Source organism: Arachis ipaensis, chromosome B10 (genome assembly GCF_000816755.2).
Source record: "Arachis ipaensis cultivar K30076 chromosome B10, Araip1.1, whole genome shotgun sequence".
NCBI lineage: Eukaryota > Viridiplantae > Streptophyta > Magnoliopsida > Fabales > Fabaceae > Arachis > Arachis ipaensis.
The window spans coordinates 133,417,876-133,442,410 of record NC_029794.2 but is presented as its reverse complement, the minus strand read 5'-3'; the positions used below and the strand labels follow the sequence as shown (position 1 = coordinate 133,442,410).

The following is a 24,535-nucleotide window of genomic DNA, read 5'->3' as shown; positions in this document are numbered from 1 at the left end:
TTTATTATAAAAAAATTTATCCTAATTAAAAACATAACTCAAACTCGACCCTAAAATATCATCGGATAAAAATAATAAATTCGATACCAATAAAATATATAGAATCCAAGTTGAATTTTACCCCAGACCTTGAACGCCCCTAGTTTCTAACTACATTTATTTTGAAACCCTCATCCTTCGTATTAAAATATCAAAAGTTTGATGAAAAATGAACTGTACGATTGATGCAACTTTTCTCATATATAAAACCATAATTTTCTAGGTTGCATGGCTAATGATGCATCAAAGTATATATCAAAGATAGAAGATTTGTCAGAATAGCATTATATTGTTCAATGGGAAACTCTCAAGGTGGGTTGGGTTTTGGAAAGGAAGAAGTGTGTACTAAAAGCTTACTTGGAAAGCATTGAGAATTATTTGAGCAAAAAATAAAACATCACATGGCACCAAGACCCACCTATACAACCTGCGTTACACATCACCATCAACTCCATTCAGAGCAAAATTTCACTTCATCTTTACCTTTTGGACTTTGAATTCCACCCCAAAAATGTTTTGGAGGGGAGTACACTACTCATGACTCATGACTCCCCCCACTTCCCATTTTTGCTTATGATCCTGCCTTGCCCTTCAAGCAAGAATTGTACTTTTTGGTGACCACAAATAAAATACATAATTTTTAGTTGAGAAAAACACAAAATAGCCCCTAACAATTATCTCAAAAGACAATGAGATCCTTGATAAAAAAAAAATTCAACCCGGTCCCTAACAATTACTTCGAAATGACGAGACCCATGTGTCAAAAAAGTCAATATTATTTTTTTTTGCACAGAAACTAATCAATCCAAAAAAAGATCAGGAGTCGGATTGGGTGCTTTTTTTTTCTTGGGACCTTGTTGCCGGTATTCACTCTTTTTAGTTCTAATCTATTTGCCTTGTCTTTGATTAGTTGCATTTTTGTTTAAGTAACGTTAGGTAACTAATTTTTTTCGATTAATTTTTAAAAAAATTATTTTGTTTATCTTAAATTTAGACTTTAATCATAAATTTTTAACTATAAATCTTAAATTAAGAGAGAAACTATTCAAGGGTAGAAGATCACACTTTACCCTCTAAAATACAAATTTAAAATTTAGAAGATCCAAATTCTGATAAAATAATCAATTTTTTTTTCATCAGCATAATTAAATTTTTTGATAAATACCAAATATATATCTTTTATACGGTAACTTTTTTGTGCTCATATAATATGATTAATTTTAGAAATTTTATAAATCATTTGTTAAAATACTTTTTGAGCATTTGATATATACTTGTGCCAAATGTTATTAACAATAATGTTTGTTGGTTCTATAAAATACATATATAAGAAATGCTAATCTTCGTCCTTAAATTCTAAATCCCATATGTAAAGGTTATTAGCAATGAAAAAAGTCCTCTATTTTTTACCCTAAAAGTCTCATGATGATGTTTATTAATTAACTAAATGTTGACTTGGCAAATTACAATACTTACTGGCAAGCTAAATTATGTTAACAAGACTTGTCACATATCAGCATTTGGCATACCACGTTACCATTTAAAGAACCAAATTAGCAATAAATATTAAGATATATCATTTTTAAATTTTATGACTAAAACCAAAAAAAAACTTTCTTTGTCTTTTTATTTACATTTCAATATTTTTTATTTTAGTATTTTATAAAAAATATGAAGATAATAAAATATTATTTTTATTTTTATTTTTATTTTTTATAAAATTCTAAAATAAAAAATATTGAAATGTAAATAAAAAGACAAAGAAAGTTTTTTTTTGGTTTTAGTCATAAAATTTAAAAATGATATATCTTAATATTTATTGCTAATTTGGTTCTTTAAATGGTAACGTGGTATGCCAAATGCTGATATGTGACAAGTCTTGTTAACATAATTTAGCTTGCCAGTAAGTATTGTAATTTGCCAAGTCAACATTTAGTTAATTAATAAACATCATCATGAGACTTTTAGGGTAAAAAATAGAGGACTTTTTTCATTGCTAATAACCTTTACATATGGGATTTAGAATTTAAGGACGAAGATTAGCATTTCTTATATATGTATTTTATAGAACCAACAAACATTATTGTTAATAACATTTGGCACAAGTATATATCAAATGCTCAAAAAGTATTTTAACAAATGATTTATAAAATTTCTAAAATTAATCATATTATATGAGCACAAAAAAGTTACCGTATAAAAGATATATATTTGGTATTTATCAAAAAATTTAATTATGCTGATGAAAAAAAAATTGATTATTTTATCAGAATTTGGATCTTCTAAATTTTAAATTTGTATTTTAGAGGGTAAAGTGTGATCTTCTACCCTTGAATAGTTTCTCTCTCATATTTATTCTTGCTCCCATCTATAAAATAAATGGTGAGAGATCACACTTTACTCTCTAAAGTGAAATTCAAACTTTAGAGAATCTAAATCCATTTTATCATTACACGTTTGATTATTTTGTTGTAAAATGTTTGTTGATTTAAAACCTAATTTTTTTTGGTTATGGGACATTTTCGTTCTAAAATATGTCCCATGCTACTTTAATGGCTGATTAGTAATACCAACTAGCTTAATTAAATTATTTTATAAAATAAAACAAAAAAAAAAGATAAATAAGTCTCTAACTTTTTAATTCAAAAACATACAAGTCTTTGACTAATTGAAAATATAAAAATGTCTCTAACTTTTTAAAATATAAGACATTTAAGTTTCTCTATGCAAAATATATAAGAACAAATCGATCACTCGAAAAAACTTAAATGTCACGTATTTTAAAAAGTTAAACAAATCAATCACTCCAAAGAACTTAAATATCAAAATGAGTAATATTTTTGTATTTTTAATTAGTCAAAAATTTATTTGTCTTCGAAATAAAAAATCAATGATATTTTTGTCGTTTAATAAAATAGGAACTCATGTTTGTTTAAATAGGAGTCAGTTGTAGTCTCTCCCTAAAATCTCTGTTTCTCTCTGTCTCTCTGATCTCTCTCATATGGCTACCAACATTCTAACCTTCTCAAACCACAATTTGGAGCTTGATTCCAAGAAGATTCAAGACTCTTTGGTGGGTTTGAGGCAACAACTGAATCCATCTTCTCTTGCTGGATTAAGCCAACTTGAAAGGCAACAACTAAGGGAAACCTACAAAGCAGAGTATGGTGAAGACTTAACAAGTCACTTCCAAAGATATTATAATGAAGAAGATGATGGGTTGAAATCATCATCAATGAAATGTTCTTTGTGTGCTTTGTCCTTGTGGATTCTTGACCCACATGAAAGAGATGCAGTTGTAGCCAGAGAAGCTCTTCAACAAGATGAGATCAATTTCAAGGCTCTTGTGGAAATTTTTGTGGGCAGAAAATCAAGTCATGTTCTCCTCATCACACAAGCATATCACAAAAGGTTTAGAAGGCTTTTGGATCAAGACATTATCAATTTGGACCCTCCAAGTCCATTTCAAAAGGTATGCCTCTTTGTTTTGAGTCTTGTGGAGACTACACTCAAATCATTCATGCAAGTTATCCATTGTTCTATTTATAAATCTAAGGAAATGATTTTTTTTTAAAACAAATTTTGTTTGATTATTATTTTATTATTATTTTTAGACATATAATCATTCATGTGTCTAATTTTATCCGTTTAAATTTAAAAAAAAATATTTTGATGATATAATATTAGAATTTCTAAAACTACATACAAATATGTCTTAAAAAATTCTATAATATAATATTTAAAAGACAAAATTATTCATAAAAGATTAAAAAATTATTCACTATTAGATAAAATTTTAGTTTTTTTATGGTTACTCGTTGGAGTGATAAATATTTGAGTAAATTATTACAGATTCTGGTGGCATTAGCTGCATCACACAAAGCACATGAAGCAGATGTGAGCCAACATATATCTAAGTGCGATGCAAGGAGGCTTTATGAAACTGGTGAGGGAAGCTTAGGAGCTGCAGATGAAGCTGTTGTTCTTGAAATCCTGAGCAAGAGAAGCATTCCCCAATTGAAGCTAACATTTTCCAGTTACAAACGCATTTATGGCCATGACTACACAAAAGTACTATTAGCTAGCCAACACAATTTCCTACTAATTAAAATTTTATTTAATTGATTATTTGAATTAATTTAATTGGTTTTTTATTAGGCCATCAAGAGGGGAGAGTATGGGCAATTTGGTGAAGCTCTAACTGTGGTTGTTAAATGTATTTATAATCCAGCATGCTATTATGCAAAGGTAACCCCCCTTCTCCCCTGTATCACCTCCATATGTTAATGTTGCGTGTTAGAATCTTATGAAATTAGTCCCACATTGAAAAAAAAAAAAAAAACTAAAAATTTATAAAATGAGAGACTCATTAATTTAATATCTTTAATATTTTGAGTTGAAAATAGTGTATTTTTATTTTATATTTTCATGGTTGAATTATTTAAAATCTTTAAAATTCTATTGACAGTTACTGCATAGAAGCATGAAAGGGGGAAGAAGAGGCATAGAAACATTGGCACGAACATTGATAAGTAGGGTTGAGGTGGACATGGATGACATCAACAACGTTTTCAAGGAAAAGTACGGCAAGGACCTTACTCATTTTCTTCATGAAGCCATTCCATCTGGTCACTACAGAGATTTTCTAGTTACCTTGGCCACCAGATGTAATACAATTTTCTCATTTTGTATATGATTTTTATTTTTTATAATAAATATAAAAAAATAATAAGATGATTCATTTTATCTGTAATATATATTATAATCAAACTATCTAGTATATATGATAATTAAAAAATAAATCTCATTTAAGATTAAAAACAAAAACAACTAAATAAAAAGCAGTGACATTAAAGCTAGAAGCACATACATCTGAAACCGTTACTTTCCATAACAAGCAACGAAGACGAAGAACCTCAAACTAATCTCAGAAGAATAAAATGGCAGCAATGGCAAGAGTTGCAGCAATGTAGAACGACGACGACGACGGCAAAGAATGAGGAGCACCAGAAGTAGGAGCAGGTGCAGGAGCAGCAGATCCGACATAGATGAGTAGCTTCATCTGACGGTTAACACAGTGGTCGCTCTTTCCACAGATGTACCACTTCCTTCCTTCGGTTTCCAGTGAAATGAAATCATGACCTGAGGAAAATGGCTCTGTGTCGTTTGGGGCGGTGCATGAGTTAAAGAGTGTACCATTCACTTTGAACACATTGTGCTTCTGCTTGTCGTATTTGAACACTGCACAACAAGCGTTAAAAGAGTAAGCTTCCATTATTTAAGCCACCTTATAGTAAGTTTTGTTCCTTTTTATGGACTTAAGTTTTTAGACTAAGTGATTTTATAACATCTTATGATATTAGAATTTTATGTTTAAAAAATNGAATATTTTAGAGTGGAAACTCAGATGCAGTCGACTTCACGTAAAGTTGATTACTGAGAACGGTTAGATGATTTGACTGATTTAACTAAATTTTCATATAACGACTCTCAACTATCAACTTCACATGAAGCTGCTATCAACTTCACATGAAGTCGACTGCAGCTGAGTTTTCACCATAATTTATTTAGCAGTTGAATTTTTTTAGTAAACATACCGAGGCGGTCACCGACGTGGAAATCTTTATCATGTGCCCACTGTGTGTAATTGAAATAAGGAGACCAGCCCTTGTCATCACCCACGACGTAATCAGTTGCTATACAGACCGACCAAAGCAAAACCATGGAAACAGCAATCAAGGCTAAGCGAGCTGATGATGACGCCATTTAATCTTAATTAATTAAGCTAGATGAAAAAAGAAGCTAATAATAATACGTACTGAAAATTCTCAAACAATGTTTCTTTTAACTATAATAATTAGTGTTCAGAATGATATATAGCTAGCTAGCTACGAGTTTGCATTTTCTGGCTGATCAATATATATAGTATGTGGTATGGTGTCATGGTGATATTAGAATGTTGATGAAGGCGACATTTGATGAAAATTAGAAAATAATATAAGAAAGTGGAGGTACCGGCATAGGGCGGCTTCTTCCGCAACTGAGGGAGGGTGAAAGCAAGTAAGTGTGGAACATTGGTTTAGACGATGGGAAACAATTTTATATTTAATCAAGATGTGAAAAGTTGCAGGCGCTAGAAAATAAGAATGTGCAAATTGGCACATATGAGGAATATAAGGGCTAAAAATTTTTTAAATGGGAGCAAAATGAGTGATATATTTTGACATGATAATTTTTTGTGTTTTTTAAAATTGTGGGAGTACACAAATTGGAGGTTCCGATTTGTGTTAAAAAATGGAAAAAAGCTCAGATTACACAAATCGGACCATGCGAGTTGTTTAATTTTAAAATTTTGCTTAAGAAATCGCATGGTCCAACTTGTGGTTGAGCAAATATGAATTTCCGAAGCTAGAAAACAGACCCTTCGAATTGTTTGTTGTTGTCAATTATTTTATGAAATGAAATATCAAACGCAATTCGGACCGTCCGTTTACTGATGAAGAACTCAAACTCTCTGAGTTTTGTTCCACTGACACCACATGGCTGTGAAGCACCTTAATTTTCCATATTCGAGTCTAACACCACTTTTTCTTCCATATTCAAATTAAAAAGTGGAATATAAGGAGATAATATATATTATATGTCAACGCTTGAAAAATAAGGTGTTCATTGCAATTTAATTTAATTTAATGTTTAAAAAATATTGGACTTTCATTAAAATCTGGATAACAAAAATGGCTACACTACTCAGAAATTAGATACAAACTATTCTTCTGTTTTCACTTAACGAGCAATTACAATCATGATTAGAATATTGATCGAATTGGATTGATATTATAACAATACTCTCCAGTTATACTAGTTCAGCTCAATGGACCTTAAGGATTTATAGGAATTTTCTATGGATAAAATTTGAATGATCAGACAAAAACCAAGAAGCTTTTTTAGAGCACTTGCACCAAAACTTTAGGATCCTTGTAGCTGAGTTTTTGTGTTTAGTGGAAAAAATATTGAGGGCAATGATATGATAAGTTTTGCATGATAAAAGACATCTTAAAAAAGTTCTTTTTTTTTTTTCATTATATTCAAAGTATTAGTTACGCCCTTTAAAGTTCTTTTCATCTAAAGATTTGATCCCCCAAATTTGATAAATAGCATAGTCTTGCCAAACACAATCCATTTCAGACTCGCAAACTATGATACACATTACAAGCAAGTCTGCAGATTCTTCTACCAATTTAGTTCTCAATGGGAATATTCGTAAGCAACCCATTTTTCATCACTAATTGGCATCAAAGTGCCACCTCCTTCAACTTCCACATTAGTCTCCCGCGAGTAAACTACCACCCTTTTTCTGCGTCCCGGGGAGCCTGATGCAGTGGAAGGCATATTGTTTGTGTTGGAAGCCATATTCTTGCTGTCTGAGAGTGAAGGTGTGGCTGCAGCCGCCTTGACAACTGATGAGAAAGAGTCCTTCATGCTGCCATTTGCGCATCCAGATGCATTGACAACTGATGAGAAAGAGTCCTTCATGCTGCCATTTGCGCATCCAGATGCAGAGGAGGACCCTTTCTTCTTTGTAACAACAGGCTCTGGAGATGGAATGGCAGTGCATGGGTTAGCACAAACTCTTCTCTTCTTTTCTTTTATTTTTTCGGTCAGAGTTTTACAGCAAACTTTAACACATTGTTTTTCTGTGTCAAATGAACTTATCAATGAATTACACATTATAAATCAACTGTATCGGTTCATCCCCGAAAACTAGGAAAAGCAAAAACAACAAAATCTATTTATCATATTTCTATTTTTTCTTCACAAAATTATAAAAATAGTAAACATCGAAAATAAAAAAAGAAATCAATCATGCCCTTATCTAGCTACAGGTCACTGTATAAAGGCAAAAAATCTGTCATTATAGGTGGCAAAAGGCACTAAAGCTATTAGCACAACATTTCCAAACATCAACAGTGGGAGGCCAGAAACTGCAGCATCCTCAAGGATTCTTATGCTTAGCGCTCCTGGAAATTGTCCAAAACCTTTCTTAAATTGAGTGCAGCATATCATCCACCATATGATGGACAAACCAAGACAGTTTTAATAGATTTTTAGAAAGCAACCTTTTGCTGTCTTTGAAGTGATTAAGCTAGACATTGACCTAATTAATTGAATTGGGTGAAGTTCTGATCTAAAAAGACCTACAATAACACTAAAAGCAGGACTTTCTAAGAGCATATTGGATTCTGTTTACTACTGTATTTGCAACCAAGTGAAAAACCATTGCAAACTTGCCAATTAGTTGTTGTCCCAAAAAAAGCTAATGGCAGTTTAGTTATTTAATAGATTGACTATAATGACCTTAACTTGAATTCTTAATTCTCTATCATTAACATTATGATCTAACTTATATATTCTCGAATGCTAAAGAATATAGTATTTGGCCTTAAGACACCAGAGAATTTACAAACTTCAGGTAAGATTCTGAGATTTCCCACAATCTTGTTTCAGAAAAGTGCAGCGAGTAAAAATGAAAATAGTTTTGAGGACTTACCCTTACTTTTGTTAGGTTGGCTTGATGAGATTACTCCAGGGATTACAGGATAGTTTGGATTAGCATGATGCTGGAATTCAGTTTGGACAGTTGAATCTAAGTAGTCAGGTACTGACTCAGGTTCAAGAGCTTTCCCCGGATGATCTAACAAAGGGAGTAAAGACCTCTGCTCTGACTTGCCTGATCAAAACACCAAGCAGAAATAAAACAACCAGCATTTCAGAGTAAATACCAAGATACCAGGCACTTGAACCTTAATAAAAATATAATAATAAGAAAAAAATATAACTTAATATTTTAATATTTTTTTTATAAATATTTTAATGGCAGTTTAGTTATTTAATAGATTGACTATAATGACCTTAACTTGAATTCTTAATTCTCTATCATTAACATTATGATCTAACTTATATTTTCTCGAATGCTAAAGAATATAGTATTTGGCCTTAAGACACCAGAGAATTTACAAACTTCAGGAAAGCTTCTGAGATTTCCCACAATCTTGTTTCAGAAAAGGGCAGCGAGTAAGAATGAAAATAGTTTTGAGGACTTACCCTTACTTTTGTTAGGTTGGCTTGATGAGATTACTCCAGGGATTACAGGATAGTTTGGATTAGCATGATGCTGGAATTCAGTTTGGACAGTTGAATCTGAGCAGTCAGGTACTGACTCAGGTTCAGGAGCTTTCCCCGGATGATCTAACAAAGGGAGTAAAGACCTCTGCTCTGACTTGCCTGATCAAAACACCAAGCAGAAATAAAACAACCAGCATTTCAGAGTAAATACCAAGATACCAGGAGCTTGCACCTTAATAAAAATATAATAATAAGAAAAAAATATAACTTAATATTTTAATATTTTTTTTATAAATATTTTAATGGCAGTTTAGTTATTTAATAGATTGACTATAATGACCTTAACTTGAATTCTTAATTCTCTATCATTAACATTATGATCTAACTTATATTTTCTCGAATGCTAAAGAATATAGTATTTGGCCTTAAGACACCAGAGAATTTACAAACTTCAGGTAAGATTCTGAGATTTCCCACAATCTTGTTTCAGAAAAGGGCAGCGAGTAAGAATGAAAATAGTTTTGAGGACTTACCCTTACTTTTGTTAGGTTGGCTTGATGAGATTACTCCAGGGATTACAGGATAGTTTGGATTAGCATGATGCTGGAATTCAGTTTGGACAGTTGAATCTGAGCAGTCAGGTACTGACTCAGGTTCAAGAGCTTTCCCCGGATGATCTAACAAAGGGAGTAAAGACCTCTGCTCTGACTTGCCTGATCAAAACACCAAGCAGAAATAAAACAACCAGCATTTCAGAGTAAATACCAAGATACCAGGCACTTGAACCTTAATAAAAATATAATAATAAGAAAAAAATATAACTTAATATTTTAATATTTTTTTTATAAATATTTTAATGGCAGTTTAGTTATTTAATAGATTGACTATAATGACCTTAACTTGAATTCTTAATTCTCTATCATTAACATTATGATCTAACTTATATTTTCTCGAATGCTAAAGAATATAGTATTTGGCCTTAAGACACCAGAGAATTTACAAACTTCAGGAAAGCTTCTGAGATTTCCCACAATCTTGTTTCAGAAAAGGGCAGCGAGTAAGAATGAAAATAGTTTTGAGGACTTACCCTTACTTTTGTTAGGTTGGCTTGATGAGATTACTCCAGGGATTACAGGATAGTTTGGATTAGCATGATGCTGGAATTCAGTTTGGACAGTTGAATCTGAGCAGTCAGGTACTGACTCAGGTTCAAGAGCTTTCCCCGGATGATCTAACAAAGGGAGTAAAGACCTCTGCTCTGACTTGCCTGATCAAAACACCAAGCAGAAATAAAACAACCAGCATTTCAGAGTAAATACCAAGATACCAGGCACTTGAACCTTAATAAAAATATAATAATAAGAAAAAAATATAACTTAATATTTTAATATTTTTTTTATAAATATTTTAATGGCAGTTTAGTTATTTAATAGATTGACTATAATGACCTTAACTTGAATTCTTAATTCTCTATCATTAACATTATGATCTAACTTATATTTTCTCGAATGCTAAAGAATATAGTATTTGGCCTTAAGACACCAGAGAATTTACAAACTTCAGGAAAGCTTCTGAGATTTCCCACAATCTTGTTTCAGAAAAGGGCTCCCTGCCTCAGTTGCTTTAATGGGATATGCAGCTCATTTATTCCTCCTCTTGCTGCTCATCTATATTCTATGGTTAGATTCAGAGGGTTTTACATGTAATATGCAGCAAGAGCAGGAAGCTAAGTTGTGCAGAAGTTCACTTACTGCATTTCAATGATGATCAGTCCTCAGCATTTATAGGTCAATAAATATTCAGATCCATATTTGTGGACATATTATAAAATGGAAAATTATGAAACTACCTTTTTGTTCTTTTAAAGTGGTGTATGCAACCTTTGCTGCATTCATCTCTGCCTGTTTCTTGGTTTTGGCTTCTTGACCAGTGAAAACTTTCCCTTCAACTTCCACGTATGAAATAAATGTCGGAATATGAGCTTCGCCAGATCTTTCTGTATTATAAGAAGGCAGGCTAAATCCTTCCTTTTGGACCAATTCTTGTAAAAGGTTCTTGTATAATACGGAATTATCCTGAATCTTTTCAGAAATCATATGCATGCAAGCAACATTAAGAAAAAGAATTAAGATGTTATACAAGAAATTTCAGTAAATGGCTATAGGTGAATAAGACTAACCTCTTGAAATCCTCCCCGCAATAATGACAATAAAGCAACTTCAGCTGCTGCATGTTCAGCATCCTTCAATTTAGAAAAGGCGGTAGGACATTCGTAGGTCTGTCCATCAAGTGTGACTTTGCACTTGAAACGCATGGCATGAGGAGGGCCCTCCCACTCGGAAGTGTACACCGGTAACGGTAGGTTTTGCTTTTGAGCATAGTTTTGTAGTTGATTCTTGTACAAGTGTGCCATATCTGTAACAAATACAACGGGAAGAGAATATAACAACAGAACTTCTAAATTAGAATATGTGTATATATCGAATACCAACTATATCAAACCATGAGTGTCATACATACAAGAAAATAGATCATGAAATATACCATATTCAAAATAGACAACTACAGCTAAAGTCTTTTTCCTAGAATGACAAATTAGAATTTATACAACTTAACAAGTCTCAACAAAAAAGATATAAACCACAAATTTTGAGCCACCATTCAATCATACACTCACATGCATAAATATATGGTGAATGCTATCCTACCCTCTCTAAAGTAACATGCAAGTTACTCTCTCTGATGTGTCATATTTTAATTGGGTGTTTATTTAATCTGAGTTACTTTAATCTCATGAAAGTTAATAATATCTTGGAAGACGGTGATACTTAGGAGGCACAACGACAACAAAGGAATGGGGAGAAGTAAACGCAATTAGAGAGAATTGGAGTACCTTTTCTAAATTGAATGATTTGGGAAGAGAAAACAAGACACCCAATGAGACAGTGATGCTTGGGAAGCGTAAAGACGACGATGAAGGAGTACAATGGGGAGGAGTAAACGTAATTAGAGAGAGTTGGAGTACGAAAAAATGATTTGGGAAGAGAAAATAAGACACCCAATGAGACGGTGATGCTTGGGAGGCGTAATGACGATGACGAAGGAGTGAGGAGGAGTAAACGCGATTAGAGAGAGTTGGAGTACCTTTTCTAGAAGAATGATTTGGAAAGAGAAAACAAAATACTAATGAGACGGTGATACTTGGGAGGCACAACGACGACGAAAGAGTGGAGAAGGTAACTCAGATTAAAATAAACACCCAATTAAAATATGACACATTATAGAGTAGAAATAAATAGATACAATACTAACAATAGTTTATACAATACCACATGCAAACTTGTGAATCATTCATCATTTTGGATCATTAAATTGAGAAAAGAAAGAACCTACACAACTGGAAATAATTTTAGCATATAAGCATGCTAAACAAATTAAATGTCAAACTAATCAAACAAACTAACAATAACGGAAGCAGAGAAAGAGCAGTTGACTCACTTTTCCGATCTGCTGTTGTCACGGTATCTCTAGCAGCTGTAACAGGGCCAATTATCTGAGAAATTTGGCATCCTCCTTCTAATTTCTGTGGCAGCACTTTACTTGTGGGTAGTATGTTGTTGATACCAGTGCTCGCACTAGGGGTACCTGAAATATACCAAAATCAATCTCATTTTAACAATGTTCAATAAGATCTTATCCATGCATCTTCAATTCAAACAAGTACAAAGTCAGATTATTTCAGTTTGGAAAAAACCAATTCATTTTGTGTTATAAATGAAACTCTCAGAATCACTGATTTGATATCACAAATTTACAATATGAGAATGCAAAGAAAAGACGTACAGTGATGTGAAGGAGCCGATGAAGCAGCGGAATGAGCAAAGAGAGAAGGATGCTGCGGGAAAGAAGAGAGTCCCGGGAAGAGGGTGGGTTGGGGGAAAGAATCCAAGCCTGGGAGAGTAGGAGTGCCGGTGATTGGAATGTTGTTTGGCTTGGGCTTGGGCCTAAGCATGAGCCTGGGCTTTGGGGGGAAAGGAGGAGGGGAAGGGTTTATGACGGAGGGCTGTTGGGAAGAGAGATGCTCGAAGGCGAGCATAGCGGCATTGTTCTGAGCTTCCTTCGAATTCCGGCACAGTGACGGCGTCTCGTAACGGATTCCGTTAACAGTGACGGCGGCAGTGAAGCGAGGGTTATGATCGGGGCCGTCTCTGGTGGTTTCGTACTCCGGCAAGCTCCATGACCTCTTCTGGCACAATTCTTGCACCTTCGTTTTGTACATTTGGTATTGTGGGTGTTTGGTGCCTTCTTTCTGAATTCTGATTCCAATTTATTCTTTTGTGACTCTATTTTAGTGTTTTATTATGGAAGTGCCACTGTTACCTACCTCCGCTCACGTGCTTCAGCTGTAGCATCAGGAATCTCTCAGGTTCAATTGCTCAGGGTAGAGTCTTCAAGCTGACTTTCTTAGAAATCTGTATGGTATCTGCATGATGCATCTAAGGGATTAGATTTGGTACAAACAGAGAAATTTGCTTAATTGGTTAATGGGGGAATTACTACTTGGTACGAATTTTGGCACCGGAAATACCAACACTTTGACAATTTTATAGTTAGGCTTGTTTGGTGAGCTTCTAGAAAAAAATCTTTTTTTAAAAGATTTTATGAAAAAATAAAAGTAATTTTATGTTTGAATATTTTATGTAAAAAGATTTTTTTATATTTATTAATTATGTTTCTTTTTTTTTTGTTAATAAAATTTTATTTTTATTTTTTGGTTTAAAAGTAAAATTTTAAAATTGTCAGTTTTACACCCAAATAAGGAGTACTCTTTTGGTAACTATGAATTTTTTGTCTAAAGTAGAAGAACGAATTCTCAAATAAAATTAAAGTTTTAAAAATTAAACCAATCATTAAATTAGTAGAATTAAAAATTCAAAGGTTCAATCAAGATTTATTTAAAGTTGAATCGAATATAATAAAATAATATATTTTATACGTAATTTTAAAAACAAATTTTTTTTGTGATTTATTATTTTAAATTGGTTAAACGTTTTTTTTTTTTTTGTGATTTATTATTTTGATAGATTCTTTTAGTTTTTTTTACCGTATCCTCTATTTCGATGAGCCATAGACCAATTGATTGCTATATGTTTTGATAGGTTCTTTGTCAAGGGATTTTTACTTTGCACTAGACTGGTTTGGCAGGCCGATTTTCGATTAACTTTTTACATTAAAATAGTTACACTTGATATAATAGAATAACAAAATTTTTTTATAATAGTGACCAGTCTCTCTATCTAAATTATATAATTACATGGGCAATAAGGCAAAGAGGTAGAATGATTCACATTCTTTCTTATATTTTTGAAATATACCTGGAATAAACATTGATTTGATAGTCGGAGTATTTTCTGCATATACACACTCCGAAGTCCGAAGCATTACTTGATATCATCTACCAAGGCGAAGTTCAGGGATACCAAAACAATTAACATAATTTTTTTTATAAACTGAAGCTTTCATATTCTTCTCTCAAGATTGGTGAACAAGGCTACATCGGAATCCAATTATACTGGATGGAACAAAACTAATAGCTGCGATTGCATATCAATAAAGATTGAGCAATGCTAAAAAAATACAAAATATTTATCTAGCAGTATAAGGCTCGGTGGGGAAGGGGGAAGAATTGCTCAGAGCATCACCAAACTAAGCACCTAAAATTTTTATAAACTAAAAACTCGGTTATTTCAACACACACAAAACAGCAAATATAAGCAGAACCATCTCTGTTGGCTACTGATACTCTCCTTTCCTACAGTGTTCACTTGCCAAGCTGCTTGCGGATGACCTTAGTGGCTTCAACCATGTTTGTGAGTGCAGGCTTCACCTCCGGGTACTTGCGGGTCTTGAGCCCGCAGTCAGGGTTGACCCACAAAATGTCCTTCTCAAGCACTGCAAGCATCTTGTTGATCCTCTCAGCAATTTCTTCCGTTGGTGGTATTCTTGGGGAGTGAATGTCATACACCCCAGGTCCAATTCCAGCTCCATACTTCACTCCTTCTCTGAACACTGATAGTAGCTTCTCATCTGAACGTGAGTTCTCAATGGTGATCACATCAGCATCCATATCAATGATTGAGTGGATGATGTCATTGAAGTTTGAGTAGCACATGTGGGTGTGGATCTGCCAAATATATACAAGATTATTGAATGTAGAAGAAAAATAGAAAACAGAACAAAGCTATAATTGGGAACTACCTGAGTAGTATCTTGCACGCCAATATTGGTGATCCTGAAGGAATGAACTGCCCACTTCAAGTAATCGGCTTGCTCCGACTTCCTCAACGGCAAACCTTCTCTCAAAGCAGCCTCATCAATTTGGATAACAGTAATACCTGCCTTTTCAAGGTCTTCTACTTCATCCTTGATAGCCAAGGCAATCTGATAGGTAGTCTCGGATCTGTAGATGAATTTTTAAACCATCTTAGGACTAACAACATGCTGATTCCAAGTTATTTCCATTTTCCTGAATGTATTTGAAGTTTATTCTTTTAGGCCTTGGGTATATACCTTGGCTGATCATTACGAACAAAAGACCAGTTGAGAATAGTGACGGGGCCAGTAAGCATTCCCTTCATTGGACGCTTGGTCATGCTCTGTGCAGCCGATGACCAGAAGACGGTCATCGGTTTTGGGCGGCTCACATCACCATAGATGATTGGTGGCTTCACACAACGGGATCCATATGACTGCACCCACCCATTTACAGTAAAGGCAAAGCCAGAGAGTTGCTCACCAAAGTACTCAACCATATCATTCCTCTGCAACAAAAGGGATAAGTAATTAGTGGAACCATAATTGGAATTGGAAACATCGCATTATGGTTAGAAAATATAGGAAGAGCATGATATTCTTCAGAAAGAAAGAGATGAAGAATATAGAACGGACCTCAGGCTCCCCATGTACCAGGACATCAATGTCAAGCTCTTCTTGAAGTTCAACAACTTTGCGGATTTCCTCCTTAATTGCTTTAACATATTCATCCTCAGAGATCCTGAAAAGTATAATATTAGTCAATAAATAAAAAAGGGCATACTCAAATAAACAAGTCTGGATAATCTAAGCATATGTTACTTGTTGGCCTTGTATTCTCGGCGCACCCTCCTCAGTTCTACAGTCTGAGGGAAGGATCCAATCGTGGTGGTCGGAAGGATTGGAAGGTTAAGCTTCTTTTGCTGAGCATCCAGTCTAGCAGTGACATTCGTAGCACGGCGATGGTCAGAACCCTTCAAAGCAGCAGCCTGAGAGGGAAAGGAAAGAAGTCATAAGTAATGAGAATAAATTTCACCAGAGTCAACTAAACAAAAATGAGCATCAGAACCGAAACAACAAAACATAAGCACTCACAGCTTTCTGAACATCTGCGTTAGTCACTCTTGGAGAAGACTTTCTTGAAGCCAGAGCTGAAGCATTAGAAGAAAAGAAGGCCTGGAAAGGAAACCACAAGAAGATGATTACATGAATGACGTAGCATTAGGGAGAGAAAAAAAGTAAAACAAAAACAACTTGGAAGAGAGATAACAATTTCGTTTTGCTGTGAATATTTGTAGTTTCTGCAACAAAGAAGCTACAATTTTATGGGGTACAAATATCATCCAGTTATTTAAAAACTTATCATGTCTAATCACTAATGTGAACTGCAGTAAGTAGAATGAACGTTACCTCATCCGTTTGACCAGACAATGCTTTAGCCAACGCATTTACTTCAACAACTTTTTGGGCAGCAAAAGCCAGCCATGATTTGATCTCATTATCCAACTTGGTCTCATTAACAAGATCAACAGCAGTATGAAGAAGTGAGCAAGAGCTGGACACAACAAGATTATCTGCACAGAATTTAGAAAATAAGGATATCATATGACTATATTAACTGCAGAGGTCTCCCAAAATTTTGCATAGAATGTGTAATTGTGATATACCTTTACCCACAATGCCCTCAAGACTCTTTAATGTATTCAAAGAAGCAGATAGATCATTAGCCCAAATGTTCCTTCCATCAACCACTCCAGCAAAGAGGTGCTTTCCACTAGGAAATCCACCCTTAATCAAATCAAGAGTCTTAGTTCCTCGGACTAAATCGAATCCAAATGCTGTGACGCCACTTAGAGATGTGAGGGTCTTGTAAGCCTCAGCGGGCACGTCAGCAAAGTAAGTCTCAATAAGTACATTTAATCCAGATAAAGAAGACGCAAATTCTGAGTATGCTGCAGTAAATGCTTGCAATTCTTTTGACTCAAGATCTAAGACGAGGGCAGGTTCATCAAATTGAATCCATGAAGCACCAGCTGCCTTAAGATCAGCCACAACCTCCCTGAGTTCATAGTTATAAGCAAGTTAGAGAAATAACATGAATATAATCACGAAGGTATAAAATTCAATAGCTGTATGCAAGTTAAATCATTACTTGTAGACTCCAAGGACTTTTGGGAGAAGAGAAAGAAGACAAAAGGATTTATCAACACCCTTGGCAGGTTTAGAGAGCAACAAGTATGTTACCGGACCAACAAGGACTGGAACTGTATCTACTCCAAGCTGCAAAAGAAATTAAGTATTCAATATTGTAATGAACTACGTTACGTAGAACAAAAAGTTGGCACATGAAAGATGGAATTAACCAAAAACAAAAAGAAATTTACTTATAGCAATAATCTCAAAATCTCTACTTAAGTAAGCTCCCAATACCTAACCTAACGTTTCCAAGTGATAAATAGTCAATGAGAATAATTTTAATACAAATAATACATACTGCCTTGGCCTCCTTGTACTCGTCTACTGCCTTGTGGGAAGCGTAAGTGAAGTTCATATCAGGTCCCAATTCAGGAACAATAAAGTGGCTGGATCAATGCACATATACAACAGATCAGAATTCAGATCAATAAAACTATGGCATCACGAAAAAGCAAACAACAAAAAGTAATAGCCATTATCCATCACTTACTAGTTGGTGTCGAACCACTTGGTCATCTCCATAGCAGGCACTGAGGCATTACCTCTAGCCATGGAGAAGTAGGTATCAAACCCAATCTCTCCACCACTCCAACCATATCTGGGTGGAACGGCGCCAAGCAAGGCACTGGTGTCGAGCATGTGATCATACCATGAGAAAGTGTTGCTGGGGATGTACTTGATCCCAGCATCTGCCATCTGCTTCCAGATGGATGCCTTGAGATCAGCAGCCACCTTCCTCAAATCCTCGGCGCTGCTCTTCCCCTCCCAGAATGACTCCAAAGCAAACTTTAGCTCTCTCTTTGGGCCCATGCGAGGATATCCAACAATATGGGATGCCATTGTTCTGGTACATCAAGACAGAATATGCAACCAAATCTCAGTTGTTTATGTGTGAAACTTTACAAAATTAACACAGCATAAGAAGTTTACATAAGCTAACAGCAAAAATTGCAGATAATTGAAGAAAATAAAGCAGATACAACCATAATCCGCACCAAGGTCACAATAGAATAGCATAAACAGCAAAAACACAATATTGAAACACAGTTAGCGAGTGTGAACTGGGATTTAAAACCATAAAGTCATTCAAATTAAATTGACTACTAACATGTGTTATGATTTTGTAGAGGGATATTAGGAATGCATCAAATCTATTTTATTTTTTAACACATGCATAATTAGCTTAAATTCTTATAACATATTCACCTGGAAACAGAACGTGCACATACAGGATAAAGAAATTAAGAACAAAAAAAACTCAATAATCATAAGTTTCTATTTATTTTTCAAGGTTACATATCAGTTGGAGGTTATTCAATTATGAGAACCCAAAATTATGATCTTTTAAATTGGTTGCAAAAAATCCAACAAAATGACACACAGAATCCATTTACTTACAACAAATCATGTTCATAAATTACAATGTTTGAAAACAACACTGTTGAATTACTATCATTATTATTACTAATTAAGCCATGAAAATTGAAGTGTAAGAAATGAATTTGGGAGAGCAAAAGCTATGGTTAGATCTATAGATTAAAACAATTCAAATAATCACCGAATCGGAACCACAAAATATCTTGCAGAATCGAAAAGAATGGGGCGCATGCATGTAAGCGTTAACATTTACCAGGATTATACCAATAACAATGAACGAATGTGTTATCAAATGAATATAAGAAACGAAAAAAAAATGTAGTTAGTTAGAAAAGAGAAGAAAAAGAAGCTTAAGGAAGGTGAAGAGCGTGTAATGAAGGGATATTTAATGGGGGAAAATGGAGTTTGATGAACGAAGGAGAGGGAGTGTCGTATCGTACCCTTGAATTGTGGGAGTTGTAGAGACCAATTCTTTGTTTGTGTGTGTGAAGAAGAGAGAAGAGCGCCACGAGTGAGGAGTGATCTTCGACGTATTTATAACAAATTTTTGTGTCCAACTAACGTACCAAACCGCCACCGTTTTCAGATTCATTACAGAAACAATTCAATTCAGATTTCAGAATATAAAAACAACACACTACTGCCTCTTAACACCATTTTGCATTATCTTTCACCTGACTATTTCTACAACACAAATATCAAAATATCAAAATATCCTTGAGATATATCAAATGGAATATAACTAAGTGGGAAAGTTTGTAAGATAATAAAAAATAAGTATAGAAAAGTTTTCAAGTTGTTTTAACTATTGATTTCGATTAAGGAAAAGTCTAGGGGCCAGCAACTTTATTAAATTTTGGCCAGCATGTAACCAGCAAAGAAAAGTGAGTCATTAGATAAAATTTCATACCAATCTCACACCATTAAAACCATTATTGATGGCTATTTGATGGCTTATTTTTGAATTTTATTATTGATAAAAATATTTTAAAATAATTTAAAAACATACTAAAAATATTTTGTCGTAATTAAATATCTACTTTGTTAACGAAAAAATATGACATATATCTCACTTGTTAATGTCTAACTCTCATTTGTCATGTACGAAATTTTGTTTGTTTCAGTCACTTTTTTTCGTTAACATAAAATAAGTAAAAGGGAAAGGGGGAAGGGGTTACGCGAAGGGAGAAGGGAGGGGGGAGGGGGTTCGGGAAGAAGAGAGGGAAGGGTCCTCGCCGTCGCCGTGTTCTTCGCCGCCGCCGCCACTTTTCGCCATTCTATTATGTTGTTAATTTTTTATTATTATTGTTTCTGCTTGTTTCTGCTTCTGATTGATTATATTGTTTTATTGTTATGGTTGTTGTTGTTTTGTTTTTGTTTCTGCTCCTGCTTCTTCTGTTTCTATTTGATTCCATTGTTGATTCATTAGTGATTTATTGTTGTTGTTGTTGTCCTGCTGCTTCTGTTCGATTAATTGTTGTTACTTCTGGTTCTGTTTCTGCTTGTGCTTCTCCTAGTGCTTCTGCATGATTTTGGGGAAGAAGGAGAAGGAGCAGTTTGGTTCGAATGACAGTTTTAAAACAAACTAAAACATTTGGGACAATTTTGTAGCAAAAAAAAAAATTGGAGACGAAATAAATTTTCGGCCTCTACCTTAAGGACCAAAATCATACTTAACCATTATTATTATTATTAATATTTTAAAACTAAATAAATTATAAGTTTTATATTTAAAAAAAAAATAAAAAAAACCTCATGACAGACATTAATTTTGCAAAAAAAATGTATATTTTCTGCTCATAACAAAAACCATCCAGCTGAGTGAACTTGATATCAACTTGATATAGTAGTAAGAGTGAGAAAAAATAGCACAATTCTTTCTTCATTTACTCTTTGAACAATAAGATAGTTTTCAAAAAAAAAAATTCTAATAATTCTCCTAATTATTTTTTATGTTGCTAGTTTTTTTTTTTTTTTTTGAGAAAATGACAAATAGGTCCTTAATCTTTTGATCCGCGGACATTTAAGTCCTCAAGGATTTGAAAATGCATTTAAGTCCCTGACCTTTTTAAAACCTAGATATATCGATCCCTCGTGTTCACTTGGGTCTGTCAGACCCAACAGAAAAATTAAACGTGACTTTCGTCGTACTGACCTAATTGATATGGATGCACATGTGAGAGTTTTTAAAATGGAATAAATTAGACACAGGATCGATGTGTCTAAATTTTAAAGAGATCAAGAAGTTAAATGTATTTTTAAATCCTTAGGAACTTAAATATCCGCAAACCAAAAAATCAAGGATCGATTTGTCCTTTTCTCTTTTTTTCATTACTAATTTGTAATAATTTCAATAAATTAGACAACTAGTTTAGAGTTTTAAACAATTTTTAATACCAAAAACAAGAATTGAACTTTCATAACGTAGCTAAGAAAAAAAATCCGTTTGTTTAACCACAAAGTACTTTTGTTGCTTTAACATTGCATTTTCATATTAATTAATTTAATTGGGGATTTAGTTGGTGGAATTTTAAATACCATGTGATCAATTTGATATTTTTATGACATATTTAATATTTTGGAGAATTTGTTTTTTACCAATAATTATTTAGTTGGTGGATTAAAATAATATTACCAAAATATCAAAAAAATATATTACTTGAAGTATATGGAAAACATTATTGATATAATTGAATAAACGCTTGACTCACCAAATCAGGAAGGTGGAGCTTTGAAAGCATAATATCATATCAAATCAACAACCAAAACCAGAAATAATAAGGAAGATACAAAAGATTCACGACCATCAAAAGCAATATATATGGTAAACTAACGTTTATGAGAGGAATATAGAAAAAGGCACACCTGAAACAAAGACAAAAAAGATAGGTTAAGAAAAATTAAAATTTTGTTTCTTTGTAAATGGGTTTTCTAGTGTCCTTAAACATATTATTTCTGTCCATGTCTCTTTTGTCGAATACAATTTTATGTTTTTACTATTAAACCAAATCAAAATTTACAACATAACATATGTCTATGGTTGAATCTGTATGTATTTTTATATTCGAAGACAAATCTAATATTTTTATTAGTATAAATTTCTTATTCTCCGATCAAGTATTTGTGTTGGAACAAAAGAGTTGAAGGAAATGTATGCATGGTATTGCAGGAGAGGAGAAGGGGATCAGGAACAAGAATGGGTTCAAGAACATGTGTGTGAAGAAAGATGGATGAAGATGAAGAAAAAAGAACAAATGTTTATGTTGCTTGTGGGTGAACGAGTTGCTTCTTCCACATGAAAGAGAAGGAATGTGTTTTTATGCTATTTGTCTCATTATAATTTATTATATAGAGTCCGTTTGGAAAGTAGAAGAAGCTAATTTTTTTTTTTTACTTTTGGATTATGAAAAGTCATAATCTGTGTGTTTGGTATTATTTTAAAAAAAAATTTAACTTTTCGAAAAGTTAATTTGTAGCTTTTTGAAGAAGTAGAAATATATGACTTTTCTACTTCTCAATAAGTCATTCTACCACTTACTTAAAAAAATTAATTTCAAAACAAAAAAATCTACTCCTTCTTGACTCTGTGAAAAATACTGACCTTTCACCACCATTTTTACGCAAGATATGCTAGAAGTACTAGCCTTCCACCATCATTCTCACGCAATGTTCCAAACTCACCATTTTCACGTAATAATTCATATGATGGAAATATTGATCATCCACTACCATTTTCAGACAATATTGTATCTGAACAACCTACTGTATATATTCCTTCTAAGTATTTTTTTATCATTTTTGTTACGGCCTGGCCCAAACCCTCTGCTGGCTTGGGCCGACCCGAGCTCCACCCGACCCGGGTGGTCAGGGATAGGGCGCTCCATCGCCGACCTGGACACGCGTCCGTAACAACTCACCCACAGCTGTGAAGGGAGCACCTCGAGAATAGTGGGCCTGCCTTTATAGAGCCCACCTCTGATAATATATAAGGGGAAGATTGTCTCTTCTCCCGAGGTACGTCACATATCACACCACTCTTTCTGCCTGCACATTTACTGACAAGAGCGTTGGAGTGTCTTTGCAGGTGGCACCCCCCTTTCTTACACGAAGTGCTCGGGTCCTTGCACACCCCTGACCGGCAGTCCACGACCCGACGAGCCCCTACTATCTCCCAGGATCTTCACCCGAACCGACCGGTAACCGACACACCAAACATTGGCGCCGTCTGTGGGGACTCGTCCATGGACTTCGTGCTAGTCGAAACGGAGACAGGCCGCGAGGCCGTACCCGGAGGCGACGCCGCCGGGACGGGAACCCGACAACATCCAAGGTCACCCCCGAGGGACGCAACCCAATCACATGAAAGACGCCCCTTTGGGGGGATCGGAGACAACCACGCCAGAATAATGCAAGAGCTACGCCACAGGATGCAAGACTTGGAGCGCCGGCTAGCAGATAGGGAACGCGACCAACGCACCCCAGAGCAGAGTCACTCCCGCTCTCGCTCCAGGAGTCGCTCCAGACGCACGCCTAGCCCCCAACCTGAATCCGAAAGCACCGGGGAGAGAGGGCGCGCGAGAAGACGTCGTGACCCCGTCATTTACGCCAGACGCGAGGGGCGGCGTACCAGGAACCGCAGAGATGAGGACACTCGTCGGGAAAGCGATGAGAGAAGAACGACGGGAACACGGGGACCCGTAATAATGGGAGCAACCCCATTCCACCGTTCCATACTCGAAGTCCAGCTGCCGAAACACTTTGACAAGCCAACGGACATGAGGTACGATGGAATGCAAGACCCACTGGAACACCTCACGGCCTTTGAGGCCAGGATGAACCTAGAAGGAGTGGGAGACGAGGTAAGGTGCCGCGCTTTCCCGGTCACCCTAGCGGGACCTGCAATACGGTGGTTCAATAACCTCCCGCAGGCCTCGGTGACCCAATTCTCCGACATCAGCCACGCCTTCCTGGCTCAGTTCACGACTAGGATCGCCAAAGCCAAGCATCCAATCAATTTGCTGGGAGTGACCCAGAGAGCCGGGGAGCCGACCAGGAAATACCTAGATCGTTTCAACGACGAATGCTTGGAAATTGACGGGCTCACGGACTCGGTGGCGAGTTTGTGCTTAACGAATGGGCTCCTGAATGAAGACTTCAGAAAGCACCTTACCACGAGGCCGGTATGGACCATGCAGGAGATCCAGTGCGTGGCTAAGGAGTACATCAATGACGAAGAAGTTAGCAGGGTCGTGGCTGCCAATAAACGGCAACCCCCCTACAACCAAGCCCGACACTACGAGGGCAGAGAAAAACAGAAGGAACACGCCAGAGACGGCGGTCCGAACAAGGCGCCAAAGCCATTTCCCCGAGTTGGGAAATTCACCAACTATACCCCCCTCACGGCTCCGATCACGGAAGTCTACCAACAGATAGCCGAGAAAGGGATACTATCGAGACCCCGACCCCTGAAGGACAGGACGGGGGGAAA

General features: G+C 35.2%; 4 protein-coding genes across 18 annotated transcripts; 1 reads left to right on the top strand and 3 right to left on the bottom strand.

The window, feature by feature from the left end:
* LOC107621252 (annexin A13) lies at positions 2,992-4,735 on the top strand. Its single transcript, XM_016323284.2, has 4 exons — positions 2,992-3,511; positions 3,892-4,110; positions 4,198-4,287; positions 4,508-4,735. Exons 1-4 carry the CDS (start codon positions 3,041-3,043, stop codon positions 4,733-4,735), a joined length of 1,008 nt encoding a protein of 335 aa, XP_016178770.1. The 5' UTR covers positions 2,992-3,040.
* On the bottom strand, positions 4,874-6,196 carry LOC107622188 (stellacyanin-like). Its single transcript, XM_016324069.2, has 2 exons — positions 5,637-6,196; positions 4,874-5,280 (listed from the first exon to the last, which is right to left on the bottom strand). The coding sequence occupies exons 1-2, from the start codon at positions 5,803-5,805 to the stop codon at positions 4,967-4,969; spliced, it is 483 nt and encodes a 160-aa protein (XP_016179555.1). The 5' UTR covers positions 5,806-6,196; the 3' UTR covers positions 4,874-4,966.
* On the bottom strand, positions 7,091-13,748 carry LOC107623203 (double-stranded RNA-binding protein 1). Of its 15 annotated transcripts, none has more exons than XM_021112812.1 (10): positions 13,006-13,747; positions 12,661-12,807; positions 11,342-11,577; positions 11,012-11,243; positions 10,250-10,429; positions 9,696-9,875; positions 9,142-9,321; positions 8,588-8,767; positions 7,543-7,733; positions 7,091-7,488 (listed from the first exon to the last, which is right to left on the bottom strand). In XM_021112812.1, the coding sequence occupies exons 1-10, from the start codon at positions 13,439-13,441 to the stop codon at positions 7,285-7,287; spliced, it is 2,166 nt and encodes a 721-aa protein (XP_020968471.1). In that variant the 5' UTR covers positions 13,442-13,747; the 3' UTR covers positions 7,091-7,284. The 15 variants fall into 15 exon arrangements, with proteins under 15 accessions (XP_020968471.1, XP_020968472.1, XP_016180873.1 ...); XM_021112813.1 differs by having other exon boundaries at positions 7,543-7,631; positions 8,594-8,767; XM_016325387.2 differs by having other exon boundaries at positions 7,543-7,631; positions 13,006-13,746.
* Positions 14,640-19,706, bottom strand: LOC107623306 (5-methyltetrahydropteroyltriglutamate--homocysteine methyltransferase). The gene is made up of 12 exons (XM_016325519.2): positions 19,488-19,706; positions 18,161-18,514; positions 17,969-18,056; positions 17,627-17,754; positions 17,142-17,533; positions 16,885-17,048; positions 16,570-16,650; positions 16,297-16,463; positions 16,111-16,216; positions 15,733-15,983; positions 15,421-15,622; positions 14,640-15,346 (listed from the first exon to the last, which is right to left on the bottom strand). The coding sequence occupies exons 1-12, from the start codon at positions 19,637-19,639 to the stop codon at positions 14,984-14,986; spliced, it is 2,448 nt and encodes an 815-aa protein (XP_016181005.1). The 5' UTR covers positions 19,640-19,706; the 3' UTR covers positions 14,640-14,983.

Bases quoted from the DNA above. Each gene is read 5' to 3' on its own strand.
- LOC107623306 (XM_016325519.2), bottom strand. From the start codon at position 19,639: ATGAATCTGAAAACGGTGGCGGTTTGGTACGTTAGTTGGACACAAAAA. The intron at 17,755-17,968 runs GTATGTATTATT...TTTCTTTTGCAG, and splicing joins AGTACAAGGAGGCCAAGGCA to CTTGGAGTAGATACAGTTCC. The intron at 17,049-17,141 runs GTATATCACAAT...AATTCTGTGCAG, and splicing joins TGAGGGCATTGTGGGTAAAG to ATAATCTTGTTGTGTCCAGC.
- LOC107621252 (XM_016323284.2), top strand. From the start codon at position 3,041: ATGGCTACCAACATTCTAACCTTCTCAAACCACAATTTGGAGCTTGAT. The intron at 4,111-4,197 runs GTACTATTAGCT...GTTTTTTATTAG, and splicing joins ATGGCCATGACTACACAAAA to GCCATCAAGAGGGGAGAGTA. The intron at 4,288-4,507 runs GTAACCCCCCTT...TTCTATTGACAG, and splicing joins CAGCATGCTATTATGCAAAG to TTACTGCATAGAAGCATGAA.
- LOC107622188 (XM_016324069.2), bottom strand. From the start codon at position 5,805: ATGGCGTCATCATCAGCTCGCTTAGCCTTGATTGCTGTTTCCATGGTT. The intron at 5,281-5,636 runs GTATGTTTACTA...CTTGTTGTGCAG, and splicing joins CCACGTCGGTGACCGCCTCG to TGTTCAAATACGACAAGCAG.
- LOC107623203 (XM_016325377.2), bottom strand. From the start codon at position 13,441: ATGTACAAAACGAAGGTGCAAGAATTGTGCCAGAAGAGGTCATGGAGC. The intron at 11,578-12,660 runs GTGAGTCAACTG...TATTTGTTACAG, and splicing joins GACAACAGCAGATCGGAAAA to ATATGGCACACTTGTACAAG. The intron at 10,430-11,011 runs GTAGTTTCATAA...TGTTTTGATCAG, and splicing joins CACTTTAAAAGAACAAAAAG to GCAAGTCAGAGCAGAGGTCT.